The sequence below is a fragment of the Ranitomeya imitator genome, chromosome 1 (assembly GCF_032444005.1).
Source record: "Ranitomeya imitator isolate aRanImi1 chromosome 1, aRanImi1.pri, whole genome shotgun sequence".
In the NCBI taxonomy this organism is placed as follows: domain Eukaryota; kingdom Metazoa; phylum Chordata; class Amphibia; order Anura; family Dendrobatidae; genus Ranitomeya; species Ranitomeya imitator.
In genome coordinates this window covers 1164235138-1164258311 of record NC_091282.1, presented here as the reverse complement: position 1 = coordinate 1164258311, position 23174 = coordinate 1164235138, and the positions used below count along the sequence as shown (strand labels likewise).

The window sequence follows — 23174 nt, the reverse complement described above, 5'->3', positions numbered from 1 at the left end:
TAGTATATTGGCCAGCCACATAGTATATAGCAGAGCCACATAGTATATTGCCCAGCCACGTAGTATATTGCCCAGCGACGGAGTATATTGTCCAGCCACGTAGTATATTGCCCAATTGCCCAGTCACGTGGTATATTGCCCAGCCACGTAGTATATTGCACAGCCATGTAGTATATTGCACAGCGACGGAGTATACAGCACAGAGCCACGCAGTATAGAGACTTAAAAAAAAAATAAACATATACTCACCTTCCGAAGGCCCGTTGAAGTCCTGCTATACTCACCATCCACCGCCTTTCCCGCTCCTCGCCACGCTCCCGGGATCGCTCCATTGCAAGCTGCAGCTTCCGGTCCCAGGGCTGTTGTGAGCAGGACCTATGATGACGTCACGGCAGGTCCTTGTCGCACATCAGCCCTGGGACCGGAAGCTGCCGCTTGCAATAGAGCGGTCCCGGGAGCGTCCCGAGGAGCGGGAAAGGCGGCTGATGGTGAGTATAGCAGGTTTTTTGTTTTTTTTTTATTATTTTTAACATGACATATTTTTACTATTGATGCTGCATAGGCAGCATCAATAGTAAATAGTTGGGGACACACAGGGTTAATAGCAGCGGTAACGGAGTGCATTACACTGCGGGCCGTTACCGCTGCCATTAACCCTGTGTGAGCGGTGAGTGGAGGGGATTATGGAGCGGGCGCCGGGCAGTGAGTGCAGGGGAGTAGGGGAGGGACTAATTGCCTATTGCTGATCAGCCTATTGCTGATTGGTCGTGGCAGCCATGACAGGCAGCTGCCGAGACCAATCAGCGAATGAATAACCGTGACAGAAGGACAGACAGACGGAAGTGACCCTTAGACAATTATATAGTAGATATATGTGTGCTCAGTACCAAGAACTGGCACATGACTTATTCCTTCCAAAGACCATACTACGGACAAGGGGGCACTCATTACGGGTGGAAGAAAGGCGATTCCAACAGCTAAACAGGAAAGGGTTCTTTACAGTTAGATCAGTCAGAAGGTGGATTGCCGACCACAAGAGATAGTAATGGCAGACACTATAACAGCTTTTAAAAATTGGCTGGATGGTTTCCTCAGTACACAGAACACTGTGGGATATAGATAATTTGGTGATGAAAAGTGTATAATTGCTGGAGAAAGGTTGAACTTGATGGACCAAATTCTTTTCTTAACCTATGTGTGACGCTAGTCACTTCTCACGGCCAAGCCGTGAGTCAGAATGGTCAAAGAGTCCAAGGTCAAAAGACAAGACAGGAGGGTATGTCATTAACAGAAGGAAGAGACAAATGCATTGTCCGAGGTCAGAGTACCAGGAGGATAACGGATCAGAGCTGAACTGGTTAAACAGGCAGATGGTCAGAACGAAGTTCAAGGTCAGACAACAGATCAAGCATACAGAACTCAAGGCACAGAAGAACAAACTTCACAAGCTTGAGTGTACATCTGGCAGAGTTCTGGGAGACACAGCTCAGTTAAGTAGCATGGCAATTACCTGGAATAACGAACCTTTGGAGACAGCCGACACCTCACAGTCTCAGATTGGATAGTCGAGCTGTCAATCAGCACACTGACAGCCCAGAACCAGATTGGATGGCCAAGCTGTCAGTATCTGTGCCCCAGACACACTGAGGGGTGGAACTGGGACAGTACCCCCTCTTCTAGGGGGGGCCCTTGACCCCCTGGTTTCCCAGGAAATTTTAGATGGAAGGCTGTGACTAACCGATCAGCCTTCACATCTTGAGAAGGGACCCAGGATCTTTCCTCTGGATCATATCTTCTCCAGTGGATGAGGTACTGGAGGGAATTACGGTTCCTCAAAGAATCCACAACGATCTGAACCTCATACTCCAGAACACCGTCTACTGAAAGTGGAGGAGGCGGGGATGAGGGAGACAATGTAGAAGGGACATACTCCTTTAATAGGGATTTATGAAGTATGTTTGGGATGTGAAGGGATGGAGAAAGCTTTAATCTAAATGACACAGGATTGACCACCTCTAGGGGAGATCAAAACATCCAACACCGCGGAGATACCATCACGTGTTTCTCAACGGAGTGATCCAGAACACTGCCCCCATCCCTTATGGGAAATATGCAAATGCATGTAGAAAAGCCGCGGAAACACCATCATGTGTTTCTCAATGCAAGCAATAAATAGCCAGGTCTTTCACCGGGAAGGAACAACCACAGGAAGGGCAGCATCCAAAAGGAAAACCACCTATGCCAAAACATGGTATCCATCCACAGACAGCTGTTTCGGGGTGTTTGCCCCTCATCAGTGTGGAGTAGGAAACTGGCTATTAGGAGCAGTGCCTAGTAAAAAGACTAAAAACATAAGGATGAATGACCTCGGGGAGATCAAAACATCCAACACCGCGGAGACACCATCACGTGTTTCTCAACGCAGTAATCCGGAACACTGCCCCCATCCCTTATGGGAAATATGCTAATGCATGTAGAAAAGCTACGGAGACACCATCACGTGTTTCTCAACGCAAGCAATAAATAGCCAGGTCTTTCACCGGGAAGGAACAACCACGGTTGTGATCCAGAACACTGCTTTGAGAAACACGTGATGGTGTCTCCGCGGTGTTGGATGTTTTGATCTCCCCGAGGTCATTCATCCTTATGTTTATAGTCTTTTTACTAGGCACTGCTCCTAATAGCCAGTTTACTACTCCACACTGATGAGGGGCAAACACCCCGAAACAGCTGTCTGTGGATGGATACCATGTTTTGGCATAGGTGGTTTTCCTTTTGGATGCTGCCCTTCCTGTGGTTGTTCCTTCCTGGTGAAAGACCTGGCTATTTATTGCTTGCGTTGAGAAACACTTGATGGTGTCTCCGCGGCTTTTCTACATGACCACCTCTAGGATCTCATATGAACCAATAAACTTATAACCCAACTTCGCCGACAGCACTTTAAGTTTAATGTTCCTAGAAGACAACCAAACCTTATCCCCAATCTTAAAAACAGGACTCACCTAACGTCTTCTATCGGCATTTCATTTTTGGCGAATCTGGGCAGTCTCAATATTCTTTTGAACCTCCTTCCAGACATTCCCAATTCTCTGTATGGCAACCTCCACCCCAGGGCATTCAGAACTAATCCTAGAAAATTCACCAAAATGGGGATGAAAACCATAATTATAGTAGAACGGTGAGGTGTCGGTAGATTGATTTACTCAACTATTAAAAGCAAACTCAGCAAGAGGTAAAAACGAAGATCAGTCCTCCTGTCGCGCTGCCACAAAGCACCTTAAAATTTGTTCCAAAGATTGATTTGTCCTCTCAGTCTGACCATTGGTTTCAGGGTGATAAGCAGATGAAATTGACAAGTCAATGCCTAGTTTATTGCAAAAAGCTCTCTAAATTTTAGAGACAAATTGTACTCCACTATCATGCACAATGTTCACAGGGATCCCATGTAACCTTACAATATGAGAAATAAACAACCTGGAAAGTGTCTCTGCATTAATTCTGACAAAGGAACAAAATTAGCTTGTTTGCTGAATCGATCAACTACCACCCAAATAGCAATCTTCCCATCAGACCATGACCAATCTGTAATGAAATCCATGGACAAATGAGTCCATGGTCTTTCTGGAATTGGCAATGGAGCCAATTCCCCAGCCATCTCGCTATCAATGATTTTGGCAAGTGCGCAAACTTCACAAGCAGATACGAAATCTTTAATATCATTATGCATGGACGGCCACCAAAAAAGTCTCGCAACGGCTTTCCTTGTGGCAGTATCCCCAGGATGACCACTTAAAATGGAATCATGAAATTCTTGTAACACCCACAATCTTAGGTACACAGGCACAAATAATTTGGACCCTGGAGAAGTGGAAGGAGCCAACGACTGAACTTTTCGAATCTCCTCTTCCAATTCCGAGGTTACCATAGACACCACAATACCCTGAGGAATATTGGAGGATGGAGATTCTGGAGGAGAAATGGAATCTAGACTTTGAGATCAGCTTTCACATTCTTAGACCCTGGTCTGAATGTAATAGAAAAATTAAACCAAGAGAAAAACAAGGACCATCTAGCCTGTCTAGGAGTTAACCTTTTAGCCGATTCAATGTAAGCTAAATTATTGTGATCCATGATCACCGTAACTGGATGAACCACCCCCTACAAAAAATGCCTCCATTCCTCAAAGGCCAATTTGACAGCAAGTAACTCCCGATTCCAACATCTTAATTTATCTCTGTCGGTGAAAATTTTTTTAGAAAGAAAAGCACATTGACCCAGGTAAGTAAGAGTTTTGGGCTCCTGTGATAAGACTGCCCCCACTCCGATCTCCAAAGCATCCACCTCCACAATGAACGGTTCTTGGAGATCAGGTTGGATCAGAATGGGTGCGGACATAAAACAATCTTTAAATCTTTCAAAAGCCCTGCTACCACCCAGCGACCAAACCTTGAGATTCGCCCCCTTACGTGTAACGTAAGTAAGTGGTTTAGCAATCTGTGAAAACACCTTGATAAATTTTCTATAATAGTTGGCGACTCCCAGAAAATGCTACAAAGCCTTAAGATCACGAGGTTGAACCCAATCAATTATGGCCTGTAGCTTCCCAGGGACAATCTTAAAACCTTCTGCTGACAAGACAAACCCCAAGAAAGAGATTTACTGAACAGAAAAAACATTTTTTTTTTTTAATTTAGCAGAGTTCTCCCTCAATTTCTGTAACACAACAGGGACATGTTCCTGGTGAGTGTCCAAGTCTGGTGAGAAAAATTAGAATGTCATTGAGGTAAATCACAACATATCTTCCAATGCAATCAGAAAAAATATAATTCATAAAATTTTGAAACACAGCAGGTACATTATATAATCCAAAAGGCATGACAAGGTTTTCAAAAAGACCCTCAGATATTTAAAATGCCGTTTTCCTCTGTTCACCCTTCCGGATTCGTATCAAATTGTAAGCCCCTCTAAGATCAAGTTTCGAAAACACTCTGGCCCCAGAAGCTGATTATATAGGTTGGGCATGAGTAGAAGTGGGTAAGTATTCTTAACCGTGATCTTGTATAGTTCTCAGAAATCAAGGCAGGGACGGAGACCCCCCTCTTTTTTTTCAACAAAGAAAACTTCAGCAGCTATAGGGGAGGAGGAAGGACGAATCAGTGCTGAAGGGGTTAAACAGGCAGATGGTCAGAATGAAGTCCAAGGTCAGGCAGCAGATCAAGCATACAGAACTCAAGGCACAGGAGAACAAACCTCACAAGCTAAATGTATATCTGGCAGAGTTCTTGGAGACACAGATCAGCTAAGTAGCATGGCAATTACCTGGACTAATGAACAATTGGAGACAGCCTACACCTCACAGTCTCAGATTGGATAGTCGAGCTGTCAATCAACACACTGAGAGGTCGAATTGTGAAACTATGTAACTATTTAAAACCTCTAACTATTCCCTGTTTGATTTTAGTGTTCAATATACAAAACTGACAGATGAAAAAGTGTATCCCCTATTGTGATACATGTGTGATTACAGAAGGACAGACTGATGGGGATCCTAACGACCTTAAGAACAAAGTTACCAAAGTCCACTTTGTAAATAGAGCCTCAGTGTGCCTACTTTACTGTGTATTATAGCATTGTTGGCCACTCATGTACACCACTGCTCCATTCACACTGGAGACTATGGAAACTGAGAGTCAGAACCCTATTGATTAGACATTTATAAAGTATGATAGGACAACACCTAATAACTGGCAACAAACTTGCAGACACTATGACCCAATTAATTTTGCATGCCAATTTTAATGAAGGGCGTGCTGGAGTGATTAGCTTATTAATGTGTTTTTTTTTTTTTCGCATCTTCACCACTGAAAGAAATATTAGTCTACGGCTTGCTTACATTTCTGTCTTAATATGTTTCATTTTTGTGGTGTCATATATGATGAAATTGTTGAATGTGCTTAGCCAAGCTCTATCTTACCTTTTCAAAAAGTTTGCGAACCTGGCCAGGACTGAGCAACTCCCTGAAAAAGAACATAAAAAAAAGAATAAATCACAACAGGCAGCCATATTTACCGACACCATGTCATAATATTAAAGCACTGGAGGATGCAGCAGACCCCCATGATAAAGGCAGAGTATTTAGTAGCGACTTGAAAAACAATGAGGACCTTTGACGTGAGTTGCAAGCTTGCGTGTCTTGGCCAAAATATCAACCAGTACATCATGCATTTTATACATCTTTTGAAGGATGCAAACTGTCTCTTTAGTGTTGCTTTGGGTAATTGGGAAGTCTGTACTTGTGGGGTGCACTTATATTGTGCTGGGCAGCATGTCTGTTCTAATAGTATGGGTGTCACTAATGGTCGGACACTATGGACTAAACTTAGCTGTATGACTGGCGTCTTATAAAAGCTTTATCTGAGTGTATTTTTAATACTAGGCAAGCACCCCCTCCACGAATGCTAGGTGTGTCAGTGGTTGTTTCATCAATATTTTGCCTACGCCATAATCATGGGAGAGCATTAATATTGTGACCTGGTGTTGGTAAATTTGGCTACCCTTTTTTTTTATAAAGTTACCTGGCCAGGACTGACTTAAAAACACCAACAATGGCAAAATTTGGGGCCAACTTTGTTTTTCAACAGTTCAAACAGGTTTTTTTGCCAGTATTCTGTGGAAAATGCTTGATGATTCAGGCTGAATATTGTTACCTATTTGACCCATTCGTAACGGTGGAAGAGAGAATTACGACATATATCCAAATAAAAAATAAAGATCACGACTAAAGGGCTTTCCATGATATTACTCAAACTTCCGATCTACTGTTGTTCCAGGATAAGCGAGTCGTTGGGTGTTTTAGACCATTAGTGCTAATTATCTCTGATTGTATCCAGATTTTTCCCCATTTCTAGTAAAAGCCACTGTCACATCCACATCATGCGCCTGTTAAGTAAGCGCTGGACGTCACCCAAGTCCTCGCTGCAGCACAGATTTGTTGTGTACGGCTTACATAACCAAATGTTAATGACTCGGATCCAAAAATCGAGTCCACAGGAATGTAAATGCTAATAGTGTAGTACTCACAGCAGACACTCCCATAGCAGAAAGTTACAAAACCTCATCACATCCAAGACCCTGCTCACATCCTCGTCTCATCTCCACATCTGTACACACCGGCTCCAGCCACACAGGTAATTATCAGTGTAATTGCTGAATATGTGAGGAACAGCAGACCCTTAATGCAGACTGGTGTGAAATGGAGTCTATGTCCCTATGACAGCGTTGGCAATTGATGACCGGTGCATCGCTTACATTTGGATGATGGAACACGCTGTCCTTGACGTGCAGCAATGGGCTGTCAGCGTGTTATATTACTATTACACCTCTGCCACAAGTTTTATCATTTATCTACTTTCACAGGGTTTTTTGTGCTAAGAAAAACAGACATGGTTGTCCGGTTACTAGCGCCTGTTTTTGACTATTTTTATACCAGTTTTCCTTTTGCCATTTATACCATTTATTTCATGTTCTTAACTGAAGGAAAAAAAATAGCATATGGCGCTATATATAGGTTTTACATAGACTTTTATCTGTCTCCAAAGCTATAATAGATTCTTGCGTATTGTTCATCCTGATCGTCTGGGTTCCTAAGTTGCCTTCTAAAAACTTAAGAATTCGCCAAGTCAAAAGCGGATGGTTTTTGCTCGTCTTTTATTCCCACTTCCCCCCTGAGTATTCTGTTCTTTTTTATTTATTTTTTTTAAAGCCGCCACATGGTCTTTGAGATATGGTCCTTTTTGTTTAGGGATAATTTATGTGGCCTTTACAAGGGATAGTTCCTTACAGGGTAATTATACTGAGCGGCTGAAAGACATTTCCTCCAGGGAATCCCTTGAGCAATGCCCACTTGGTCAAGACCATAAAAACTAGCACTAACCACATTTAACCTTTTAAGGACCTATGACAAAAATATATGTCCTGGTCAGTTGTTCTTGCTCCCGGTTGGTTGCGATGGCTGTCCCCAGAAAGCTGATTGGCATGGAGCTTAGCTGCGGGGCCAATCACAGCTGTTTGCTCACCGATCACTATGACTGGTCACTCACAAGATGTCTGACCAAACCTAGAGATTAAGCTTCATGTTGACAGGAGAAAAAGCCATTCCTGGTTCTGATCACCTCACTCCTCTCCTATCTGTTGAGAAGATCAGAGCCGTGAAACTTGTTATCCTTGTTCAGCCTCTCCATTATGAGTAGTGTTAGGGATAGGTACAGTAAGTTAGGTTTGGACATTAATTAGTTGGGTTTAAGGCTGGAGTACATATAGTTGCTCTGGCTGCAGCAGAAGCCTCCCCCCTCTGCCTAGTCTGTACGGGAGCTAAAGAGTGATAATCCTAGCCTTATGGCTAAGCGGGCACAGTTTAATTGGGTCACCAGCCCAAAATGGTGTTGCTAACTTCTGTTTTCTGCAAGATTTCTGTCTGTCTGTTTGAGATCGTGTAAAAAGTACGTCAGATTACACTGGCCGATTATCACGAGCGAACGTTCCTAGCAACACTCATTTCCCAGTAATCAGTCAGTGTAATCCGGCTGCCAATCATCAAACAAGGAAAATGCCCATTTGTTCAGTGAAATGAAGGTAACTTATAAAGCTTTGTTCTCAGCACCACACTGTCATATGTAAATAGAATTGTAGACTTGTGCTGCCGAGAAGATTGATATTCGATGCTCACAAAGTGATTTTTTACTGTTGGAAATTCTGTGTGCATAGGAAGTGCACACAGAATTATTGTGTCCAGCCGCCTGATACTGAATGACCTTGTGTGCCAGAAGCAATCTATAATATAACGCTGGGAGCGTCACTCTGTCCGAAGCCTTTATAGACTGCGCCGGCGCAGTCTGGGCCTCACAGAGTGACGCTCCCGGGAGATCGCGGTATGCGTTCACACTGAATGCACACCGCGATCTCCAACAGAGAAGCAGGGACCGCCAGGAGGGTAAGTATCGGCCATATTCACCTGTCCTACGTTCCACCGCTGAGCGCCGCCATCTTCCCCTGAGCGCCGCCATCTTCCCGGTCTTCGGCCTGTGACCTTCAGTTCAGAGGGCGCGCCGGCGCCGCCCTCTGACTGAACAGTCACAGCCAGGAGACCGGGAAGATGGCGGCGTGCAGCGCTGGAACGGAACAGACAGGTGAGTATAGTAAGTGCTGGGGGGCCTGAGCTGGCGGCGATACCGGCACCTGACCCCCACAGCGCGTCGGTGTCCCCGCCTGCTCAGGCCCCTGGATGGGTGCAGCACATGACAGGATGGGGACGCAGGATGGGTGCAGCACATACCAGGATGGGGACGCAGGATGGGTGCAGCACGACAGGATGGGGACGCAGGATGGAGCAGCACATGACAGAATGGGGATGCAGGATGGGGACGCAGGATGGGTGCAGCACATACCAGGATGGGGACGCAGGATGGGTGCAGCACATACCAGGATGGGGACGCAGGATGGGTGCAGCACATGACAGGATGGGGACGCAGGATGGGTGCAGCACATGACAGGATGGGGACGCAGGATGGGGACGCAGGATGGGTGCAGCACATACCAGGATGGGGACGCAGGATGGGTGCAGCACATGACAGGATGGGGACGCAGGATGGGTGCAGCACATGACAGGATGGGGACGCAGGATGGGTGCAGCACATGACAGGATGGGGACGCAGGATGGGTGCAGCACATGACAGGATGGGGACGCAGGATGGGTGCAGCACATGACAGGATGGGGACGCAGGATGGGTGCAGCACATGACAGGATGGGGATGCAGGATGGGTGCAGCACATGACAGGATGGGGACGCAGGATGGGTGCAGCACATGACAGGATGGGGGCGCAGGATGGGTGCAGCACATGACAGGATGGGGGCGCAGGATGGGTGCAGCACATGACAGGATGGGGACGCAGGATGGAGCAGCACATGACAGGATGGGGACGCAGGATGGGTGCAGCACATGACAGGATGGGGGCGCAGGATGGGTGCAGCACATAACAGGATGGGGACGCAGGATGGGTGCAGCACATGACAGGATGGGGACGCAGGATGGGTGCAGCACATGACAGGATGGGGACGCAGGATGGGTGCAGCACATGACAGGATGGGGACGCAGGATGGAGCAGCACATACCAGGATGGAGACCATATACCAATATAAATGCTCGACACCCGGGCGTAGAACGGGTTCAATAGCTAGTACTGTATAACCCTATGTGCAGTAAGCGATACCGTGTGATCCTGTGTGCAGGAAGCGATATTGTATAACCCTATGTGCAGTAAGTGATACCGTGTGACCCTGTGTGCAGGAAGCGATACTGTATAACCCTATGTGCAGCAAGCGATACCGTGTGACCCTGTGTGCAGTGAGCGATATCGTGTGACCCTGTGTGCAGCAAGCAATACCGTGTGACCCTGTGTGTAGTGAGCGATACCGTGTGACCCTGTGTGCAGCGAGCGATACCGTGCGACCCTGTGTGCAGCGAGCGATAGCGTGTGATCCTGTGTGTAGTGAGCGATACTATGTGACCCTGTGTTCAGTGAGCGATACCGTGTGACCCTGTTTGCAGCGAGCGATACCGTGTGACCCTGTGTGCAGTGAGCGATACCATGTGACCCTGTGTGCAGTGAGCAATACCGTGTGAGCCAGTGTGTGGCGAGCGATACCGTGTGAGCCAGTGTGTGGCGAGCGATACCGTCTGACCCTGTGTGCAGCGAGCGATAGCGTGTGGCCCTGTGTGCAGTGAGCGACACCATATGACCCTGTGTGCAGTGAGCGATATCGTGTGACCCAGGGTGCAGCGAGCGATACTGTGTGAGCCTGTGTGCAGCGAGTGATACCATGTGACCCTGTGTGCAGCGATCGATACCGTGTGGCCCATTGTGCAGTGAGCGATTCCGTGTGAACCTGTGTGCGAGCTATACCGTGTGATGCTGTGTGCAGAGAGTGATACTGTGTGACTGTGTGCAGCGAGCGATACCATGTGAGCCTGTGTGCAGCAAGCGATACCGTGTGAGCCTGTGTGCAGCGAGCGATACCGTGTGAGCCTGTGTGCAGCGAGCGATACCGTGTGACTCTGTCTGCAGCCAGCGAGTGATACAGTGTAACCTTGTGTGCAGCGAACGATACCGTGTGACCGTGTGTGCAGCGAGTGATACCGTGTGACCCCATGTGCAGCGAGTGATACTATGTGAGCCTGTGTGCAGCGAGCGATACCGTGTGATGCTGTGTTTAGCGAGCGATACTGTGTAACCCCGTGTGCAGCGAGTGATACTGTGTGAGCCTGTGTGCAGTGAGCGATACCATGTGACCCTGTGTGCAGCGAGCAGTACCGTGAGGCCCTGTGTGCAGTGAGCGATACCGTGTAACCTTATGTACAGCGAGCGATACTGTGTGCAGCGAGCGATACGTGTGACCCTGTCTGCAGCCAACGAGCGATACAGTGTGGCCTTGTGTACAGCGAGCGATAATGTGACCTTGTGTGCAGCGATCAATACCGTCTGACCCTGTGTGCAGCGAGCGATACCGTGTGACCTTGTGTGCAGCGAGCGATACTGTGTGACCCTGTATGGAGTGAGCGATACTGTGTATCCCTGGGTGCAGCAATCTATACCGCGTGAGCATGTGTGTAGAGAGCGATACCACGTGACCCTGTGTGCAGCGAGCAATACCATGTGACCCTGTGTGTAGTAAGTGATACCATGTGAGCCTGTCTGCAGCGAGCCATACCATGTGACCCTGTGTGCAACAAGCAATACCACGTGACCCTGTGTGCAGCGAGCGATACCATTTCAGCCTGTGTGTAGTGAGCAATACTGTGTGACCCTGCGCACAGCGAGCGATCGCTGCAGACAGGAAAGAGGGATGAGACCATCCCACAGTGATACTGGGTGTGTTCGCTGGTTTTTTGCAGTGTCAGTGTGGGAGTGCAAGGCAGAGATTCAATGAGCTTTCAAGTGAGCACTCTCAACCAAGCTAAGGAGCAATACGGAAGATGCTAAGGGAGGTTCGTGCACTGGATTGCTTTGGCTAACAGGCTGCACTGGATTGCTCTAACACACACACGTACCTCAGAATGTCCTCTCTCCCTCTCTGAACCACCGGAGAAGAAGATACGGAGGGAGTGTGGCCTAATCAAGGGGGCATGTTGGCTGATTCTCCTGCTGACTGTGCCGGAGAAGCAGAGTCTGTGCAGGACTGCGGGGCACAGCCTCACAATCGGGACAGTCCCCCAGTATGAGGGACGGCTGGGAGCTATGCAAGTCATGGCTATATGGAAAATCTGTATGGATCATGTTGCATCTAATGACATCACGTCGACAGAGCAAAATTTTCTCTTCCGTTATTCTGTGTTAAAGGGGGATCTCTATTAATATTATGCTGATTGACAGCTGGATCCCCGCTGCCTATCTGCAGGGAGCCAGCTATCAATTAGTATGACATAGAGTGACGCCCCATTGACAGATCAGACCAGAAAAAAAAGAGCTGCTCGGTTGAGGTGAGGTGAAATGATGCAGAAGAATCCCAGGGAGGAACTGTTTATGACCACTCTGAGCCAGGATCGGCGCCGTGCAGAACAGGCAGGTAGTTAGCAGCTACCTGCCTGTAAGTTCTTAGCCACATAGCAAAAGAATAAGCAATAATGCCCTTAAAAAAGGTAATAAAAAACACTTATTATGCACAACAAATGAAATTCATGGCACTCTTTAGAAGAATTCAAAACCCTGAAGAATTGTATTTGTGAAGAGGCCAAAAAGAAAAGAAAAACTGAGAATAATAGCTTGACTAACCAGTATTATTATAACACTGTCTCCAGCAGACAAGTATATGAAGGTGATCAGCTAGAGGAACGTTTATCTGTCAGAAGTAGCCTATACATTGAAGCTGACTCACCTGCCTATGTACCAGAGTGTGGCTAAGCTTCTGTTTGCATTTCCGGCTTAGTTCTAAATTAATCCTGTTTAATTAAAATGTTCTTGAATTTTGTTTTCTTGTTTGCTTTCTTAGGCACGCTAAACCTAGAAATAAAGATGTAAATGAACCAAAAGATCTAGTTATCCCCACTGTTTATTAAGGGCTGTTTACACTGTCCGATGGCGGCTGATTAATGACCGCCAACCGGCTACATGTTTGCCTACCAGTGGTAGTTTAATAGCATGTTTAGTCGGGGTCAGCGGCACTTCCCATTGCACAGAACATTCGGTAACTGATCGTTCTGTCTCCATACCCTGTCATTGTTCTAGGCAGCACCGGTCCTGTTTACAAAGGACAATAGAACGTTGTGCTGCCAAAAACGATGACTTTTAAACAAGCTTAAATATAATTTCACTCAACAAATTAGCAGTTTTCGGGTTTGTTGAGTAACTGACAGCCTGTTTACACTGACTGACAGCCTGTTTACACTGACCAATCATCAGGAAATGAGAGTTGCGGGAACGCACATTTGTGATACATTTTTCAGTGTAGATGCTCTTTTACGCCCACTCAAACACTTCAGATAGCTGTAATACAAACTATGCTTGGGTCTACAGCTATCTTGCCTGACTATCCCAAAGATAGGAGCTCTCGCTCCCCCATGAATACCTAAGCTACTGCAATGTTCTGCACATGGGGTAAGTGACATAACGAATCAGGAGAACTATTCTACATTTCTAATTGGAAGTATTTGCTAATATTATTATTATTACGCCTACTACATATTGGGATAGGATCATTGGAGATGCGAATACTCCTTTAAATTGACCAGCAACATTAAGATAGGTCATGGCACATCTATTTTTTTTTATTAAAGATGAGTTTTAATCTCTCATGTCTAATAGAGTTCTAGTAAAATAATAATATTTTCTAAAGTGCAGTCATAATCAAGAAATATGAAATTGGGCAAAAAGCCCTTCACTGAAAGTGAATACTGTACCGCATTACCGGGGACTGTCCTCCTTAGACAATATCCACTATGTGCCCAGAGTGACACCTGTCCCATTGTCAAGGGCAGAGAGAGCACTGTAAGAGAAAGTCTTCCATTGTGGAGAACTATTATATTAATGCATTACACAAACACTTATTGATTTCAATGGCCGCCATGTAATGCTTCACTTCTTCTGAACGGTGGGTAACCTTGACCTAGTAAGACCCCATCGACAGATGTAGAAAAAATCCCATGAGAAAATCTTTCACATGAATGTAGTATGGCGAGGCCCTGAGGAAAGCTGTTACTGTCTCCAAGTGTAACCCCGGTTATTACTTCATTATTGAACGTCTCTCTGCTGAATCTTCCATCTTACGCTCCACTGGGCCAGAAACGGCCATTCTATTCTCCAACAAAATTTCTGCTCCCTTTGATAATTTAACTACAGGTTATTGATATCCTTGTAGTTGAAGGAAAAAGTAAAGTTTTCCAATATATCAAAGCATTTTCCGCTGCAGATATTTTCAGATTTTCTTCATTACTGTTAAAGAAAATCGCAGGATATTTTTTACTTAGAATTGTGTATTATTGTGTATTATTGTTTAGAATTGTGTATTATTACTTAGAATTGTGTATGTTTATTTTGGCGCTAACAATAGCACCATGGATGTGGGGAGACAGTGCAAGGCTGTGCAGCAAACTGTGAGAGGTTCTTCACCCTCATTTTTATCATCCATGATAAAAATATGCAACTTCTTTGAAAGTAGAATGATGGTACAATATACACAATGGACACGGTAGAAAATCCAGGCTGATGATATAGGCGACATCAATTCCTACACCAGACCCCAGTCTTCTAAATCAGTTCATTCCGAGGACCAGACCTATAAATTCAGTCCCGAAATCTGTATTTTCAGATGTTCCCGCCCCTTGTAATGCCAGCCAAATCTCCACTTTGATATGTGCACACGTCAGGATTGCATCAGGATTTGGTCAGGATTTTTCATCAGGATTTGTAGCCAAAACCAGGAGTGGAACAATTAGAGGAAAAGTATAATAGAAACCTATGCACCACTTCTGCATTTATCACCCACTCCTGGTTTTGGCTACAAATCCTGATGAAAAATCCTGACCAAATCCTGATGCAATCCTGAACGTGTGCACATACCCTAAAGAGAATGTGTAATCAGAAAATGATTCGATCTACCATAGGTCATGTCACAGGTTCACCTGCTTCTCTTTTGCTCGTAATGACCTTTGCCAAGATCAGAGCATTCCCAAAAAAGCTCTTCTACAGAAATTATTGAGTCAGAGCCAGCTATTGCTGTATATGTTTATGTAGTTGTCGCAGGGGCGGACACTGACAGCTAGGGGCCGGTGTGCAAGAAATCTCTTTGGGCCCCCCTCCTTTTACGGCGACAAAAAAAGTGTTTGCCCCCTTCCTGATTTCCTATTATTTTGCATGTTTGTCGCACTTAAATGTTTCAGATCACCAAGCAAAATTAAATATTAGACGAAGATAACACAAGTAAACACAAAGCACAGTTTTTAAATGAAGGTCTTTATTATTAAGGGAAAAAAGAAATCCAAACCTACAGAGTCCTGTGTTAAACAGTGATCGCCCTCTAAATCTAATAATTGGTTGGGCCATACTTAGCAACAACTGCAATCAAGCGTTTGCCATAACTGGAAATGAGTCTTTTACAATGCTCTGGAGGAATATTGGCGTACTCACTGTTGCAGAATTGTTGTAATTTAGGCATATTAGACTGTTTCCAAGCATTAACCACCTTTTTAAGGTCATCCCACAGCATCTCAATCGGATTAATGTCAGGACTTTGACTAGGCTACTCCAAAGTCTTCATTTTGTTTTTCTTAAGCCATTCAGAGGTGGACTTGCTGGTGTGTTTTGCTGCATAACTAAGTGCGCTTTAGCTTGGGGCCACGAACAGATGGCCGGATTTTCTGCTTCAGGATTTTTTGGTAGACAGCAGAATTCATGGTTCAATTTTCCACATCAAGTCTTCCAGGTACTGAAGCAGAAAAAAAGCCCTAGACATCACACTACCACCACCATACTTTACTGTTGGTATGTTCGCTTATTGAAATGCTGTGTTACTTCTATGCCAGATGTAATGGGACATACAGATTCCAAAAAATTCAACTTTTGTCTTGTCAGTCCACAGAGTATTTTCCCAAAAGTCATGGAAATCGTCAAGATGTTTTCTGGCATACCTGAGTTGAGCCTTTATGTTCTTATTGCTCAGCAATAGTTCTCGCCTTGGAACTCTGCCATGCAGGCCATTTTTCCCAGTCTCTTTGTTATGGTGGAGTCATGAACACTGACCTTAACTGAGGCAAATAAGGCCTGCCGTTCTTTGGATGTTTTTGTGGGGTCTTTGGTGACCTCTTGGATGAGTCTTCGCTGGCTCTTGGTGTAATTTTTGGCGGCCGGCCAATCCTGGGAAGATTCACCACTGTTTCATGTTTTTTGCCGTTTGTGGATCATGACTCTCACTGTGGTTCACTGAAGTCCCAAAGCTGTAGAAATGGCTTTATAACCTTTTCCAGACTGATAGATCTCAATTACTATGTTTCTCATTTGTTCCATAATTTCTTTGGATCACAGCATGATGCTTAGCTTTTGAGGACCTTTTGATATACTTCACTTTGTCAGGCAGGTCTTATTTAAGTGATTTCTTGATTGAGAACAGGTATAACTGTAATCAGGCCTGGGTGTGGCTAGGGAATTTTATTTCAGCGTCCCAATGATGTTATAAACCACAGTTAACACAGCATTTGATTACTTGTGTTATCTTTATCTAATATTTAAATTTGTTTGGTGATCTGAAGTATTTAAGTGTGACAAGCATGCAAAAGAATAAGAAATCACGAAGAGGGCAAACACTTTCACACAATTTAAATAAAGAAAAAACCAGAAGGCGCTGCTTTATCATTTGAGATTAATTGCGGCAAATATAAGGACGAAACCACTCCTCTTCGTCCAAAATAATAATATATAAAGGGAAAAGTAAAAATATTTGCGCTAAAAAAACTCAATAAAAATATATAAATAAATGAGAATGTAGGTAAGAATCCAAACTTCGTTTCACATTGATATTCGGATAAATAGCAGTATATAATTACCTCAATCTACAAGAATGTATTCAGATTTTTCCTGTAGCGTCTGGAAAGGTTCTGCAGTTATGTGCAGTGAAGCGTGCGTCTGGCTCCTTATCTGCATATCCAATCCAGTAGCGTCCATGCCAGAGAGCAGTGATCAGTAATAAATCATGGTACAGGGGATGCTGTCCCGGCCGGTGACTAGCGTGCCCTTGAGAATATAAGATCTGCCGTGCACTGGCAGTAACGGCTTAGTTTAGAACAAAAAGCCGGCAAGGTACAGGACCTTGCGTGACGTCACAGACACGTGATGTGTTCACGTGACCGGCTACGAGGTGCACACAGGACCATACTATCCTACGCGTTTCAGAGTCGCTGACTCCTTTCTTATATTCTCACTATTCCTGAGGAAGTCAAAACGAAACGTGCATTGGGGCGGTGGGGACCGGGCTTCACCTGTACATCAGCCTTTTTATTGGTAAGATATATTTTATACCTCCTCACTATTAGCCGCCATACCGCTCAACGGCGGTGCACTAAATTTAACTTATGCACTTACATCTTCTTATGGTTTAAATTTATCAAACAGCATTGCATTTCATCTATGGATCTTTTTATCCATTTGCCCTGATCACTATAAGGATTTATACTTTATACTTTTTGTGGCTTGATGCTATGGGAGGCTATATCAGTTATATTTATGGCTAGTATGATGTATGTGTGGGCCTGGTCCTCTTGACTTGGTGTCCAGTCATCTTTAGATTTTATTCATGGATTATGTAATATACAATAAAGATATTTATTAATTGGATTAAACTCTGATTTTTTGGTCTTTTTGCACCAGTTAGGTTGTGTTATTCAGTATAATACTTTAATGTGAACTTGTTCTGGACTTACCTGTGTTTATGCCACAACTGAGATCAACTTGTGAACTAGTTTCTGGACTTACCCGTGTTCATGCCACACCTGGGATTAACCTGTGGACTTGTTCTGGACTTCCCTGTGTTTACTACATACCTGGATTTGACTCTTTCTGCACCGACAGTGTTTTGGATCTGCACCACGTCACCGTCACACTCACCTTGCCAAGGACTCTGCTATAAGAACTCTTCTGATTTCCTGTATATGGTTAAGGGACTTGTTTTATTGCGGGTTATCAGTTTATTGTTTTGAGTGTTATTGCTGTGGTACAAATACACTATTTGCACTAAGGAAACCCGTTTGTCTGTTCATTGCCCCACGCTACCAGAATCCTCGAGTTCCTACAATAGTATTACAGCCACACTGGATATTATCATCATGAATGTATAAGGATCTGAGCGAATTTGACAATGGCTCAATTAAGATCTGTAGACAACTGGGTCTGATCAGCTCCAAAATGCTAGGCCTTGTGAGAAGTTCCTAGCATGCATTCAACAGCACCTACCAAAAGTGATTCAAGGAATGATAGACTCCTGGATGTTCAACGTCCATTGGTTAATAAATATTAGATAGATAGATAGAAAGATATATGATAGATAGATACTACAAAAACTGACCTGTACCTCTGAACAGTATAAAGCAAGTGTGAACAGGTGCATAATGCACTAACAAAAGAACACAGCCACCTGTACAACATTGAATAAATGAGGTTTGGACTGCATTACTGCTATATAAATAAACTTATAAAATGAAGGTACTTCACTCATAAATTGGTCAATTCTTTAGAGTGTAGGGGTGCCTGAACGACTCTGCCAGACTGGACTCAAATACAGTACAATAGATAAGACAGAAACAAAACACCAGCTTTATTGAAAGACAGAGGATTATATTCTGGAAAATTAGACTAACTGTTATTGTAATCAAAACAGCAATAATAGGAGAGATAGCTTGAGCGTATCACACAAGCTGGGCTTCAGCTATGGCAATGCAAAGTTCAGTACAAACAGTATAAACAATTTCTACAACGACTTTCTTTTAACTTCCTACCTGGCTTCTAGAAGCCTGCTCTACACCCTAACACAGTTGAACACCGGTGTCTCACTCACAGTTCTGTAGTGCTTAAAAGAAAGTCTGGTAGCTGCTGCTTGGTCCTGATGTATTAGAGTCAAGTTTGTTGTGTTGAGTTCCTGGAAGATGCAATCTTGCGAAACGGCGCTCGTCGGGCAAGGGGTTCCAAAGTGGCAGCTGGCTTACCACCGCACTGTCCCACAGTACCACTCTCCAAGCAGGTACTTAACCTTACAAATACTCTGTATTCTCTATATATCTGCCTCTGAGTGGATTCTGTTGGTTTATGCGAGGAAAAAGCTAGCATTCATAGCTCAACAAATAAGCGATAAGCTTTCTCATACCTCTTGGGCCTTTTTTTCCTTTTCCTTTTATGGGCAGCTATTCAATATTGCACTTGCAAAATTTAGCATTTAAAGCAACTTTTTAGTGCCTGCTAAAACATAACATAAGGATTAACATTTGCTAAGATTTTTCATGTATGGTTCTTCCATTATCCACTAATATACACTGTGCACTTCATCATTACCAGTTGCTGCTTTCTTCCCCACCATTTGGAGGCCCTTTTCTTGCCCTGTCTTTTTAAATTTGTTTTTATACTATTGTTATTTAATAAAGATATTTAAAGGGAACCTGTCACCTGAATTTGGCGGGACTGGTTTTGGGTCATATGGGCGGAGTTTTTGGGTGTTTGATTCACCCTTTCCTTACCCGCTGGCTGCATGCTGGCTGCAATATTGGATTGAAGTTCATTCTCTGTCCTCCATAGTACACGCCTGCACAAGGCAAGATTGCTTTGCACAGGCGTGTACTATGGAGGACAGAGAATGAACTTCAATCCAATATTGCAGCCAGCATGCAGCCAGCAGGTAAGGAAAGGGTGAATCAAACACCAGAAAACTCCGCCCATATGACCCAAAACCAGTCCCACCAAATTCAGGTGACAGAGTCCCTTTAATTTTCACTTTGCCACTTATCACTTCTTATCTTCAGTTCAGACCAAAAGTTTGGACACACCTTCTCATTTAAAGATTTTTCTTTATTTTCATGACTGAAAATTGTACATTCACACTGAAGGCATCAAAACTATGAATTAACACATGTGGAATTATATACTTAACAAAAAAAGTGTGAAACAACTGAAATTATGTCTTATATTCAAGGTTCTTCAAAGTAGCCACCTTTTGCTTTGATGACTGCTTTGCACACTTTTGGCATTCTCTTGATGAGCTTCAAGAGATAGTGTACCAAGTACCGTAGATACTCGTGTATAAGCCGAGTTTTTCACTTTTTTTGTGCTGAAAATGCCCCCTTCGGCAGAGCAGCGGGAGCCACCGTACACATCATACTCACCTACCTGCGTGCCCTCAGTGCTCATTCCAGCTGTCAGCCTGTAGCTCTTCCTGTGCACTGCGATCACGTGGTACCGCTCATTAATGTGATGAATATGGACGCGTCTCCACTCCCATTGGGGTGGATCGCATATTCATCACCTTAATGAGCAGTACCACATGACCACTGAGCACAGGAAGAGCTGCAGTCCGGCAGCCAGAACGAGATGCAGTGTCAGCACCGAGGGCGTGCAGGTAGGCGAGTATGATGTTGTTTTTTTTTAATAGGAAACATGCACACAGGGATAGGGAATAAGGAGGCATGCATACAGGGAAAGAACGGGGGAGGCATTTATACCAGGACAGGGAAGGGGAAGGCATGCATGCATACAGGGACTGAATGAGGGAGGCATGGATACAGGCGCTGAACGGGGGAGGCATGAATGCAGGGACAAAACAGGGGAGGTATGCATACAGGGACTGAATGGGGGAGGCATTCATCTTGTAGATTGTGAGCCCTCGCGGGCAGGGTCCTCTCTCCTCATGTACCAGTTGTGACTAGTATTGTTCAAGATTATTGTACTTGTTTTATTATGTATACCCCTCCTCACATGTAAAGCGCCATGGAATAAATGGCGCTACAATAATAATACCAGTACAGAGAAGAGGGAGGCATGCTTTGAGGGACTGAAAGGGGAGGCATGCATGCAGGGACTGAAAGGGGAGGCATGCATGCAGGGAAGGAACGGGGGGAGGCACACGGACAGGGGCAGCCACAGGGAGTCATTCATACCAGGACAGGGAAGAGGGAGGCATGCATACAATGACAGGGACAGGGGAGGCATGCATACAGGGACAGGGATGGGGAGGCATTCATACCAGGACAGGGAAGAGGGAGGCATGCATACAATTAAAGGGACAAGGGAGGCATGCATACAGGGATGGGGAGGCATTCATACCAGGACAGGGAAGGGGCAGCCATTCATAGCAGGACAGGGATGGGGACAATGCATACTCGGCTTATACTCGGGTCAATAAGCTTACCCAGTTTTCCATGGCAAAAGTAGGTGCCTCGGCTTATACTCTGGTATATACGATACCTTCATTTTTATAATATATGTAGTCCAGATTTCACATAATTAGTGTTTGAATATGTTTTACAGAGGCTGCTCTATTCTTTTCTTTCCATATAAATAGATTAAAGAAATCTATTTCACCCAATAACTTAATGGAGTTTCGTTTTTCTTTTTTACAGACATAGGTAAACCATGCGTTCTGCACCTTTCAGGAGTGTTATACTCTTTATCTCCGTTTGCTTTGGCACCAGAGCAGAGATGCAAGAAGCCTGCCAATGTGAAATATTAACAGATATGTCAGAGAAGGTAAATGACTTATGGGCCACGACCCTGAATGCCATTCCAGTTTGGAGCCATCCAGATAAAACTATATATGCCACATGTAATCTACAGCCAAATCTCAAACTGAACGCAGCTGAGCTTCAAATCACAGGCAAGATTTTGTTTAAGCAAATCTATCCACATGGAAAGTTAGAAGCGGTTTTCACTATACAAGGGTTTCCTATGGATGTCAATCAAACCTCAAGAGCCATTCATATCCATAGTTATGGTGACCTTAGCAATGGTTGTGACTCTACTGGTGGACATTTCAATCCGCATTCAGTAAATCATCCTGGTCACCCTGGTGATTTCCACAATTTTCGCGTCCGAAACGGGAAGATTGAACAACATCTTACAGATCTTGAAGCCACGCTGTTCGGCCCATACACCACAGTTGGAAGATCAATTGTTGTCCACAAATTGTCTGATGATCTTGGCAAAGGCAATAACCAGGCCAGTTTGGAAAATGGAAACGCCGGCACACGTCTTGCTTGTTGTGTGATTGGCTTCACTACAAACAGCAGCTGGGATAAGTACATTCAAGATAATGCGAGCCTGAAGAACCCAAGAGTCTCCAGGCGTCTTAACAACATACGAAAAGCTAATAACTGAAGTTCTGGCTAATGTTGGATACTTGTTTTCCCTACTTCACTATTAGAACTTGCTTAATTTAGGCTTGTCATCTTAACAATGATCAGAGCATTTGTTACTAATCCCCATACTTGTGTACAGCTTCAAAATATGTTCTGTGATCTAATAACATTACGAAAGGAGCAATAAAGCTAAAGATTTCACTATTTCATCTTCCTAGAATAGCACTGTCCACTACCCTATTCTCATCAATGAATGCCAGAAACCATAAACATTTTATAGTAGTGTTATATATATATATATATATATATACACTATATAATTGTCTAAGGGTCACTTCCTTCTGTCTGTCCTTCTGTCTGTCACGGTTATTCATTCGCTGATTGGTCTCGCCAGCTGCCTGTCATGGCTGCCGCGACCAATCAGCGACGGGCACAGTCCGGAAGAAAATGGCCGCTCCTTACTCCCCGCAGTCAGGGCCGGCCGTAAAGCAGAGCACAGCAGTGACGTCACCACTGTGCTTTACGGCCGGCGCTCACAGTCAGTGCGGGAAGCTGACGGCGAGGGACATGACAGACACCGGAATGTGAGTATGTAGTGTTTTTTTTTTTTACATTTACAATGGTAACCAGGGTAAATATCGGGTTACTAAGCGCGGCCCTGCGCTTAGTAACCCGATATTTACCCTGGTTACCAGTGAACACATCGCTGATTCAGCGTCACACACGTCGATTCAGCGATGACAGCGGGTGATCAACGACCAAAAAAAAAGGTCCTGATCATTCCCAGCGACCAACGATCTC

General features: G+C 44.6%; 1 protein-coding gene across 1 annotated transcript; it reads left to right on the top strand.

Annotated features, from left to right (window-relative positions):
- Window positions 1-7047: 7047 nt before the first annotated feature.
- On the top strand, window positions 7048-22582 carry LOC138657115 (extracellular superoxide dismutase [Cu-Zn]-like). The gene is made up of 2 exons (XM_069744659.1): window positions 7048-7187; window positions 21639-22582. The coding sequence occupies exon 2, from the start codon at window positions 21652-21654 to the stop codon at window positions 22390-22392; it is 741 nt and encodes a 246-aa protein (XP_069600760.1). The 5' UTR covers window positions 7048-7187; window positions 21639-21651; the 3' UTR covers window positions 22393-22582.
- Window positions 22583-23174: the final 592 nt, after the last annotated feature.